The 11,467-nt window shown below is 42.4% G+C and overlaps 3 protein-coding genes across 5 annotated transcripts in view; 2 read left to right on the top strand and 1 right to left on the bottom strand.

Annotated features, from left to right (window-relative positions):
- LOC144207339 (phospholipase A and acyltransferase 4-like) overlaps positions 1–438 on the top strand; it is a 1,744-nt gene extending 1,306 nt beyond the window's left edge. For both annotated transcript variants that reach the window (XM_077732759.1, XM_077732758.1), the window contains exons 4-5: positions 1–78; positions 154–438. The exon at positions 1–78 is cut by the window's left edge and continues 191 nt beyond it. In XM_077732759.1, coding sequence (XP_077588885.1) covers positions 1–78; positions 154–309 — 234 coding nt within the window. In that variant the 3' untranslated portion in view covers positions 310–438. The remainder of the gene's footprint in view (positions 79–153) is intronic.
- A 529-nt stretch (positions 439–967) lies between these two features.
- On the bottom strand, positions 968–10,582 carry scyl1 (SCY1-like, kinase-like 1). 2 transcript variants are annotated; one of them, XM_077732754.1, is made up of 18 exons: positions 10,386–10,582; positions 9,413–9,553; positions 9,120–9,227; positions 8,632–8,858; positions 8,451–8,541; positions 7,916–8,071; positions 7,674–7,832; positions 7,409–7,516; positions 6,767–6,880; positions 6,531–6,686; positions 6,202–6,390; positions 6,048–6,123; positions 5,727–5,888; positions 5,517–5,656; positions 5,160–5,237; positions 4,799–5,086; positions 4,477–4,555; positions 968–1,912 (listed from the first exon to the last, which is right to left on the bottom strand). In XM_077732754.1, exons 1-18 carry the CDS (start codon positions 10,491–10,493, stop codon positions 1,788–1,790), a joined length of 2,505 nt encoding a protein of 834 aa, XP_077588880.1. In that variant the 5' UTR covers positions 10,494–10,582; the 3' UTR covers positions 968–1,787. The 2 variants fall into 2 exon arrangements, with proteins under 2 accessions (XP_077588880.1, XP_077588882.1); XM_077732756.1 differs by having other exon boundaries at positions 5,517–5,650.
- On the top strand, positions 1,789–4,253 carry LOC144207338 (phospholipase A and acyltransferase 4-like). The gene is made up of 5 exons (XM_077732757.1): positions 1,789–1,933; positions 2,896–2,934; positions 3,255–3,354; positions 3,612–3,880; positions 3,955–4,253. The coding sequence occupies exons 2-5, from the start codon at positions 2,920–2,922 to the stop codon at positions 4,144–4,146; spliced, it is 576 nt and encodes a 191-aa protein (XP_077588883.1). The 5' UTR covers positions 1,789–1,933; positions 2,896–2,919; the 3' UTR covers positions 4,147–4,253.
- Positions 10,583–11,467: the final 885 nt, after the last annotated feature.

Genomic DNA, 11,467 nt, shown 5'->3' with positions numbered 1-11,467 from the left:
GTTGGCTACAGCATTATGAGCAGAAACTGCGAGCACTTTGTCACCGATATGCGTTACGGCAAAGCCGAGTCTCGACAGGTGAGCGGAAACATCTTTTACCAGAAACGTGCTGGAGGAGATGGTGTGTGATGTGTCAGCTCTCTCTGTGTGCAGGTGCGTCAAGTGGCAACTGCCGCCACGGTGGCCACGGTGGGTGTGGTGGGTGTTGTTACGGCGGCGGCCATGGTGGTTGCAAGGTACGGGCTAGACGGAGCGCCGGAGGAGGAAGACGAAAACGGCAACAGCAAAGAGAAGCAAGTCTCCGTTTGAACTCACCAGCCAAGCTTTGGACGCCATTTAAACAAACACACCGATGAAGGCGCATCCTTTACAACGGGTGCTTGGACGTTTGGTCACCAGTCTTTTGGCTGCCGGTCTTTTGGTCGCCAGTCAAATGATGACAGAGAGTTTACTGTTGAAACCAGCTCTCAAAATTATATTCTTGAGAGTGAGTTTAATATCAAAGTACTGTTGAAAACAGTAGATATTTAGATATTAAACTCTCTCCCATGAATATAATTTTGAGAGCTGGTTTCAACAGTACTTGAATATTAAACAGTACTTAGATATTAAACAGTGCTCCGATATTAAACAGTACTTGAATATTAAACAGTACTTAGATATTAAACTCTCTCCCATGAATATAATTTTGAGTGCTGGTTTCAACAGTACTTAGATATTGAACAGTACTTAGATATTAAACAGTACTTAGATATTAAACTGTCTCTCTTAGGTAATAGACTCTATCTCTCTCATGAATATAATTTAGAGAGCTGGTTTCAACAGTAAACTCTCTGTCACCATTTGACCGGCGACCAAACGTCTGATCATGTTTACTACAATGTTGCAATCATTGGTTGGGTTGTTGGGGCTATATCATTCCAATAATTAAGCGGTCTATTGTTTTGATCTTCTAATAAAGCCACAATTTGTCACGAATTTGAACATTTTATTTTATCGATCAACTTGGCAAACTTGACAGAATGTTTGACTGGAACTCTTTGAGGCATTTTTAGAAGGGTTTTAGAAAAGGCAACATGCTACATGACTCGGATTCTCCTTTTGTCAAACACTAGTATCATCCTGGCATGAATTTTTTTTTTAGATATGTCCAACTTAAAAGGCAACATGAAATGGGACACATCATTATAAGTGGAATGCGAGTTTTGTCCAGCAAAGTAAACAAGACGCAAAAACAACAACAAAAAGTTAAAAGTCAATCCGTCTCCTTTAAAAAGGAAAAGTCAGAGCTATAAGAAAACCTTATAGTAATTCACCCACTTAAAAAAATGTGTGAAATCTCGATCTATTTTTTTCATCGTCCTACTTTTGTCATGGTCCAGGAATCTGTTGGAAACAACTCTACCTAATCAGGATTGAACTTGAGCTCAATTCCAGTGTTCCCATTCAACAAAGTGACCTTTGGTCACCTATCAAAGTGCATGCATTAACGGAATAAAACTGCACAGTGTGTTTGCGAGCTTACTAAAAATCCATAAACTCACCCATACATTTTTTATGTACTATTTGATTCTTCATCTTATATACATTTACTTTACAACTCTGTTTTAATAAACACGTACGAGTAGAGTTTATGTGGTGTGATCCATATGGAATCCAAAGCTAAATGACCAAATGAGCCAGTGAGGGGAAAAGTTTGCAATTTGAGCGTCACCAACAAGGCTCCGCCCACATTCAGTCAATGCGGGCCCTCGCCTTACGTGCATACCTCTCGTCCAATGGCGTCATCAGTCAAGTTTGCGCGCACCCAGTTTGAGTGGGCCTTTAACTGCCTTGCGTTCCGCCCTTTTGGCTTCCAACTCTTTCCTTCTCTCCTCGCGTTTCTTCTTGGACAGCTCGGCTTTGCTCAGACCTGTTGGCACATCATTAAAAGGTAAATAAAAATATGAATAAACACACTCCATAAAAATGACCATATTTTTACGACTATATGGCGCAATGCATTCTAAGGCGCACCGTCAACGAATGACATTTACATTTTTTTTCCATATATAAAGGAAACTGGATTATAAGGCGCCCGTGTCTATTTTGGTGAAAATGTCAGACTTTTAAGTGCGCCTTATACTCGTGAAAATACGGGAATTCATTTTCTGTTCCGCTTATCTGGTGCAATTGAATGAATTGATATTATCGCTACCATGGACTTATTTACCTATTTAAGACTGATACCAATTTCATCTCATGCAGAAAACATACAAATAATTTTGTTTCGTTTTGAGGAGGGTAGGAGTATATTTTCTGTTCACAAAACGCTTTGTTGGAATGTGGAGATACTACATTTTTATAAAGGGAGTCATAGTAAATTATATCTTTCAAAACAAACAATTAAGCGCACCTTGCCACACTTGCAAGGTAAGGATACAGAACTTAATGTAGCATTTTTACTTTCACTTTTTCTTTCCCAATGCTAATACGAGGTTATGTGCAGTTTACTAGCTTAAGGCTTGTTGTGTTCTGAAAACTAAAGGGTCTCGTTGTAGTATTGTCATTATGTATTAATTATGGTAATAGTAATGCTATTAATAGCAATACTAACCAGAAATAAGATGCCGAAATGTCCTAAAACAAACAATGTTTATCTGTATTTTTTGTAGAAGTTTTCATTATTTCAAGTATAAAATTAAAATAAAATAAATACAAGGCTGTTAACTTTTACAGTAGCATTTGACTCTGTACAGTATACCATAGAATACGGGATGAATAAAGTTATCCAATCCAATCCAAGAAAAATAGTCAACCATAAGTTTCTATTGTCGTAAAAACGAAACCATTGATAATAATCATCATCTAATCAATTACTTTGTACTTTGTACTAAATACTCATTTGTTTGGTAGAATTTACAGCAAACAGAAAGAGAAATGGCATCTGCACAGGTCAGACAATCTTCTTCAAAAGCACTTAACATACACACAAATTATTAATATATAACTATATATATTATATTTGACTTAGTTGTAAAAATATATATATTTTATTTTAGTTGTATTTTTGTTGTATATCTTATGGCCTGTGAAACAAGTGTTTTATATAAGATTAACCACAAATGTTAAGGTTAGAACATTACTCACTAATACTATTGTGGAATGAATAATTTGGCTACTTTTATATGTACAAAGCCATAAGGTCATTGGACTGTACTTGACATGAATGCACATAACTTGTATTTGTTTCTACCCCAACTCACATTGAAAAGGGACCAAATCCAGGCGACCTGATAGAAATCTATCGCCCCCGCTATCAGCATTGGGCCATATACGTCGACGATGGCTACGTTATCCATTTGGCCCCTCCGTGTAAGACTGTTTATGGTTCTCTCCGTCAATAAAAGTTGCTTCGCCCTGACTAACACGGAGTTTAATAACCCACTTCTGAAATAGAGGGTTACCATAGTTACCGGGTGGAAAAATGGGTACCCCTTACGACCCATTTTCCCCCGGGTAACCATGGTAACCCTCGATATCAGAAGCGTTAAAGGTACCCCTTAAAAGAGAGGGTTACCATTCTAGAGTTAATGGAAACGTGCGTTGTGAACATGAACTTCTCTCCGTAGCGGAAGTTGCGGGCGCGGGCATCGGTAGCTTAAGGTCTGTCACGACCAAGATGGCCCACGTGAAGAAGGAGAAACTGTGGAAGGTGGTTGGCGACTGCTTTTGGAAAATCAACAACTTAATGGACGACAAGTACGAGCCCCACCCTGTCAGCCTCATCCTGAGGACTGCCAACCAAATGGTTGGCAGTGAGATTGGCTACTGCGTTATGAGTGGAAACTGCGAGCACTTTGTCACTCAGCTGCGTTACGGCAAGGCCAAGTCCCGACAGGTGAGCGCAAATGTCTCCCACCAGAAACGTGTGCTTGCGTTCTGGAGGAGAAGCTGTCAACTCTCTCTGTGCAGGTGCGTAATGTGGCCGTGGGTGTTTTGGTACCGTTGGCTCTGGTGGGCGCTTATTGTAGCTACAAGGAGGAAAAATGCAGACGGAATCCCCAACGGTATCCCCAACGGTATCCCCAAAGGGAAGGAAGTCTCAGTTTGATTCACAAACTCACCACCACAGCTTTAGACGTCATCTTAACAAACACACCCTGACTTTTTGAATTTTGCAATCATCGGTTGGGGTGTTTGGGGCAATATCATTCCAATAAATAAGCCGTCTATTGTTATGATATTGGAATAAAGCTACAATTTGTTACTAATTTGAACATTTTTGGGTTTTCATTTTATGAAGAGGACATCTTTTCACACATCTGGTGTTCTACAAGTGCTTCTTATTTTATGCAGAAATCTCATTGCTTAAAGTGTTGCCTGCATGGGGTGTGGGAGGAAGGGGGACTACCGGGAGAAAACCCACGCAGAATGCAAACTCCTCAAATTGCTTACTGCTCGTCCGTAAAATGAAAAAAATATCAACACTCTCACCTTGATTTCCATCCAGTGCTTCCCAAGTGTCTTCAGTAGCCCATTCTCCCGTGGCCTCTGCATCCCAGCCACCTACAGGCTGAAAGCAGGAACAACAACAACAAATAAACGTAAACGTTACATTACAATGGACCCAAATGTGTGTGGATAGTCAACAAGAAATACCACGTGAGTGAAAAAGACAAATATTTTCGTTTTTGAGCATGGATAAGAGCACACTCGTCTCATTTTCTGAACCGCTTTTTCTTCATTAAGGTTGCGGGGGTGCCAGAGCCAGATCCAGCCTTCAAAATAAAATCCTAAGTGGTCGGTAGGCACTCACCGTGGGAGCTGCGGCGTTTCTCTGCGCCACGCCGGTGAAGAGGTCGCTTTGGCCAGCGCCTTTGTTGTCCCAGTTGTATTCGCTGGCCAAGCGGACCCCCTCGGGCGGCCCGGCGGCGAGCGCGTCCGCCTCCTCCTCGGCCCATTCGTTGCCCCAGCCCTCCTCGCCGGCGGAACTCTGACCCTGGCCCTCTTTTTCGTTGGACCAGCTGTCGTCGGCGTCCCAGCCCGAGCTGCTCCAGTCCGAGCTCTGCTTTTTGACCGCCCCGGTGGGCAGGGATCTTCCGGCCTGCCGCGTGACAAAAGTAGCGAGTCAGTTCCCATCTAAAACACTCAGACTTTGAGGGAAAAAGGGAACCTACCCCTTGCTGGCCAGTGTTCTTTTTGGACGACGGGTCCGTATTCCAGTCGTCCTTTTCCGATCGCCCTTTCTCGGAATCCTTGTGGCGCCAAAAGGTCAACCAAAAGGTCAATGGAACTCTCCTAGCTTAACTCGCCCTGTCAAAACGCTTATAATAAAGTCTAGTGAAAAAGATAAATTTTAAAAAAGTAAAATGCAAAAGTCAAAATAGCTTTAAGGTTTTGTAAACTGGAATTTGTTCTACCAAACGTCCGTTCTACCAAATGTCTGTTCTACCAAATGTCTGTTCTACCAAATGTCCGGGAACCAAACGTCTTTTGACGAAATGCGAAATGTCCCAATTTTCCAAGAGCCTTACCTCCAAACTTCCCCAGTCCTCCTCGTCATCCCAGCGCTCGCCGGGCTCCTCGTCGTTCCCGGTCCCCTGGAGAGTCGGCGATGGATCCACGGGGTTTGAAGCGGTGGGACGAGAGGTGGTGGGAACGGTTGGGCCTTTTTCTAAACCAACCCAAATGAAATGAGCCCGTTTTCTCGCCCCGGCTACTTTTGAGGGTCATCCGTGCCTTACCAGAGGCTTCGTCGGTGTCGGCGGGAGCGTTGGCGCCGTCCGCCGCTCCGCCCGGCGCGTTGCGGATCAACTTGGACGTGAGTGAGGACATTCCGGTCACGGCCCAGCCGGTCCAGCCGGAAGCGGTGCTGGGTGCTTGAGCACATGAGCCAACATCCTTTTCTGGTAAAAATATAAGGATTTAGGAGTTTAGGATAGCTTCTTTTACTCAAATTAGAAATGCTCAAAGGTCACGGAGGTCAGAAATATGACAACGTTCTATTGGCAAATACAAACATATCTAATATGAAGTCTACATAAAAACTGGAAGTGGTGTCGTACCTATCTCCGCCAGCTTAGTAGGATCTTCTGAAACCGTTTCCAGTTTGAGAATAAAACTTTTGACGGCTTTAAAAGTCTGTTGGACAAAAAGTAGCAGAAGAGCGCTTTAAAAAAAGGGCGAGCCACGTCATGCGGGTCGGGTCGTCTTGAGTACCTGCTCCCTGACGCTCTTGTCGGGATCGACGGTAATGGCGCAGAGCGTGGGCAAAATACGGGCGGCAATCTCCGTCAGGCTGTAGTAGTTGTGGGTCGCGGCGAAGCCGAGCACCCCCGCCGACCGAGACGCGGCGAAGGGGTCCTTGGTGGCTCGTGAGAAGGCCGATATCAGAACTCTCTGCCTGGTCTATGAAATATCATTCAGTCAGGAGCCTTTCCAAAGCCTTGGGAAACGCATTTAGGTGTACGGTACATTTCTGATGACCATTTAGCTAGACGGTTTGACTGTAAAATATTTGCATATTCTTCAGAAGCGATAGGTCTCACCCCGGCGTTGAGGTAGGAGGCGATCTTCCCCAGGCAGACGGTGGTGTTGCACCGGATGGGCCCTTGTTCGTCCCGGGCCTGCAGCCGGGCAAAATGGCGCATCAGTTCTTGGTTTAAGTTGGCCTCGTTGAGTTTGGGAGCCAGCAGCAACATAGACTGAGAAGGAGGGAAACGCTGCTTTAGACCGGCCAAAAACTCCCAAGTGAATATGGGGACCGACGATGGTCAACACTCACCTTCACCGTCTGTTCCCTGATGGCAGGGTTGGTGTCGGTAAAGCCGTGAACCACGTGGGGGAAAATCTGGGAGTTCACCGCTGCCTCGTTAAGATACTGAATGAACTGCTCCATCTGGAGGCGGAGCAATAAAGTGTGGGTGGGACATATCTTGTCAGGATGAACTGACCATCCAAATCTTCCTAAAAAGTGTGTATGCCCTTGTATGAACTTGTATGTGTATATGTGTATATGTGTATATGTGTATATGTGTATATGTGTATATGTGTATATGTGTATATGTGTATACGTGTATACGTGTATAAGTGTATATGTGTATATGTGTATGTGTGTATGTGTGAATGTGTATATGTATGTGTATATGTGTATGTGTACGTGTGTGTGTGTATGTGTACGTGTGTGTATATGTGTATACGTGTATATGTGCATACGTGTATATGTATATGTGTATATGTGTATATGTGCATATGTGCATATGTGCATATGTGTATATGTGTATATGTGTATATGTGTATATGTGTATATGTGTATATGTGTAAATGTGTAAATGTGTATACGTGTATACGTGTTTCTGGTCAAATAAAAAAAAAACATAACATAGATAATATACTTTTGTAGATTTAGCCACATATTAGTTAGTACCTGCTGGAGCAGTCGTATTCTCATGGCCCGGTCAGTGGAGGAAAACATCTTTACGATGACTGGGATGATCTTCTGCTGGTATTCTTCAGCAGATAGGAACTTCCCCACCTGGTGTCCAAGTTAAAGACATTTGAGGGGAAAACGTTATTTGGCTACTAATAGAACATCTTAGACGAGTGCTTGGAATGCGCAAAAGACTGAGAATCATTGTGGGCGACGACAACAAACCCAAATTGGCAGTTAAGGTAAAGACAGCCAGACTTACCTTGAAAAGTGGCGTGAGGACGACGGCCCCGGCGTTCCCAAACTCAAACGCGGTGAGCAGTTGAGGCAGGACCTTGTGTTTGCAAAAGTCTTCCGGAAAAGAGTCCAGGTTGTCGCTCAGGTCCTGGAAGAACTGCTGCTTCTCGGCCGGCTCCTTGATCTGAGGACGGGTTATTACTGGGTTTAAGTCGAACGTGATTAAATCATAAGCACGATTGGCTTGTTTTCCACAAGATGGCTGACCTGAATCTCCTCCAGGAAGAGGTTGCTCTCCACAAAGCTGTTACTGAGGAACCCTCCGGGGCTTCGGCAATTCTGGAGGAAGCGGGCCGGATTGGGCCGACCTCGAGGGTTAGCCGCCATCAGCTCGCAGTAGTGAGGAACCAGAGCTTTGGGAATCTGCCGGCACAAACAGGACCAGCCGGTATATTAAACGGCAGGGGTATATTAAATGGCGCACAAACGGGAGGCTCAAAAAAGCAAAAATCATTGAATATACCTCACCCCCAAGTTATTACACAGAAGGGATTTTGTGTTGCGATACAGCAAGTTTAAAGTCCTGATGGATGTAGGGAAAAAACTGTCTTTAAGCCTATATATTAATATATATATGATATTGTTATTCTGAATAATGTTGTCCTGTATGTTGTAAACATAATAATATATTAAACAGCAAAATACGGTATTAAGATTGGAGCTTTTGTCATTTCAATTGTGTGGAAATCCACAAAGAAAAAGACTTTTGGGAGTGCGCAATGAAAATCATGCAAAAACCAACCTTTCCTAGTGAACGAAGTGAAGCCGTACGCCCGAGTGGCCCATTAAACACTTCCCAGATAAGACAGCCTAACCGCCACACTTCAGTTCCCCTGCAAAAATAAAAGGAAAATAAAAATATTTAGAAAAATACAAGAGTCATTTGACAGATGTAGCAGTCGTAAACCAATGAATTTTCTCACCATTTGTCTCCACTGCTATTGGGCATGTCTGGCGGGTCGTACTTCTCCAAATCCGGGTAAATGGCCTTGGCGTCAGGAAGCGAGACCCCGCTGGGGTCTCCTTGTTCGGGGGTAACATGATCCAGGGCCCCCAGCTTCCACTCTCCTGCTCGGTCAACAAAGATGGCCCAAATGCCCAAGTTGTTATGGAGCAAGTGACAATCATTCACCAGGAAACTCAGAGCTTTCTGAAAGAAAAGAAGGGGAAAAAAGGGGACATAAGCTCAATGAGAGGCTGATGGGTAGACGTTGTTACTTTTTGGGTGGCACACAAGAACAAAAAGGGAGAGAATTGATCCTAGATGGACATTTTTGGACTTCGATTCCAAGAGAATTTGTTCAACAAGGTTTTTCGAATAGCTTGTTTTGACTGAAAATCAGGTCAAAAACAATCATCTGTTTCTTGGAATCAAGAACGAAATATTTGATTGATATAGGAAGCAACTTACCACAATCTGATGAAGACCCCAGGAGACCTCCAGTTCACTGGGATTTCCTTTCAAATGAGTTGACAGGGGGGTCACTGGTTCGGTCACCAGGTACAGGCTTTTCTCCGTCTGAAACCAGATGACCACTTGACAAATCTCATCCTATTTTTCCTTCTTAATGTGCACTATATTCTTTATATATCCTATTCTCCAATATTTAAGGAAGACAACATGGGATTTTTGCATCATTTTCCCAAAATGGCTCCCCCAGTTAACCCCATGCATGCCAATAACAGTGGTCAACGAACACTCACCTCCAAGCCATCGACGTAGGCCAAGATGTTGGGGTGGCGAAGTGTTTTCATACGTTTGAAGGCCGCCTTTGCCAGCTGACTCTGGTGTTCCAATCCTTGGACCACCTCGTGTACGAACACCGAAACCGGATCTCCATTGGTCTGAGGGTGGTGTGACATCTATTACTAAACGCTACTTTTCATGTGTATCATTTGAACATAACATGATCTATATTCCTTTATATTGATTGAATGCTTTTATTGTCATTGTACAAATACAGTAATCCCTTGAATATTGCAGTTAATGTGGACCACACATGGTGGAAAAATTGCAAAGTAGGGTCGCCCCTATTATAACTGTTTTTTTCTTCAGCGCTTATGAGGATTTTCACATAATAATAATCAATGAATAGGTTGTCAACATCAATAAGTGGTCACATAAATAAGTACCATAGGTAATCTGTTGTGGTCTTGGTCTCACGTCGCCACAATAAAAAAACATTATAATGCGGACTGTTTAGATATGAATTCTAAATGAATTTGACAATGTTTTGGTCGATTTATGGAACAAAACCAGATTCCGACATGATTACAATGTCACGTGAACAACAACGATGACAACAACAGGACATTGCGGATGACACTGACATGACAAAATCCCTCCTCGGGTGTCATGATCGATGGATATAATTAAAATAATTCACCAAAATGAACGTCAATTAAAAGAATGACAGGCAGCAAAGTATAGGAAGCGCGTGTTTTAATGCGGAAAACACTCGGTGACGTGGCGACAAATGTTTACCGTAGCACGTTGGCATTTCTTCAAACGTTGTCGACACAAAAATCACGTCAAAAAAACTAAACATAAACGACCGAAAAACCCCAAACAGCAAATCTATACATGCCACTTAACCAAAATGTAATAATTTAAGCACGATAGGCCAAAATTAGCTGAGGGTTAGCAGCCGGGGAGATTTTGCATGTTTTTTCTTACCTTTCGCTTCCCCCGATGCAACGACCATATTCCAGATTTCTCTTGGCTGTCGGGAATAATTTCATAAGCGAAATCTTTAACGGGATCCCTGGCAAAAAAGGACCACATCTCCGTTTTCAAACCCTCAACTCAGCAAACAAACATTTTCACTAGTGACTCTCTACCATAGGATGAGGCTTGGAAACGGGACGGGTGGAAAAAGCATCCGGGGGAAACACGAGACGAAATAAGGTTCCTTTGCCTCAAATATGTTTATAATTCATGCAAAATAGTTTTTAGTGCCTGTTATTTCCAAACAATGCAGGAAATTATATCCAAAAAAATGTATTACTTAGAATAATGTTAATTGGGTTTTCACTTTGACTATTTTGCAGGTGCTGGACATTTTTTTTCTGTTCATTAGAATAAGTATATTGCAATAATCTTATGTACCTACCTCTGAATTATATAGTTGTTATTAAACTACTTCAACTGGGAGGGCTGGTACTGAGTAATGCTTTAATTCTTTTTGATGCAGTAGATTTTCAATCCAAGTTGAGGAATAAAATAATCAGAGGAATTGTAGTTTATTCATCTATGAAAAACACAATTATAAAATGAATTTTTACTGTTAATTTAAAACATTTTCCCTTAGAAAAAAATAGTTTTCACCCATTCTACAGCTAAAAAAAATCTGCATGGTAGGCAGGTTGAAGTCTAAAATGTCCCAAAATATTGAGCGCAAGCATAAATGTCAGAAAAGAGCCTTTTTTCCCATAAATGTTTATTTTATTTCATTTGACAACATTGTTCACACACTATTCTCAGTTCAACCAAAACGTTTGCAATAAAATCACTTACATTATCCATTTCCTTAATGTTAAATCAATTAGAGGCCACTTAAAAAAATATACTAAATTTAAGGTTACCCACAGCAAAAGAAAAAGCAAGACACCGCGGGGATTTGAACCCCGTCCCGACAAGTCAGGAGTGCCACCACCGGAGTCTTTTGCTTTTTGTGGTTACTGTTTTGCGGGCAAAAGCAAAACCTGGAGGAACAAAAACCAGAAGGCTTGTTCCTCCAGGAAAAGAAAACCCATGAA

The sequence above is a fragment of the Stigmatopora nigra genome, chromosome 14 (genome assembly GCF_051989575.1).
Source record: "Stigmatopora nigra isolate UIUO_SnigA chromosome 14, RoL_Snig_1.1, whole genome shotgun sequence".
In the NCBI taxonomy this organism is placed as follows: Eukaryota; Metazoa; Chordata; class Actinopteri; order Syngnathiformes; family Syngnathidae; genus Stigmatopora; species Stigmatopora nigra.
Note: the sequence above shows the minus strand (reverse complement) of the source record. Positions and strands in the feature narration are given on the sequence as shown.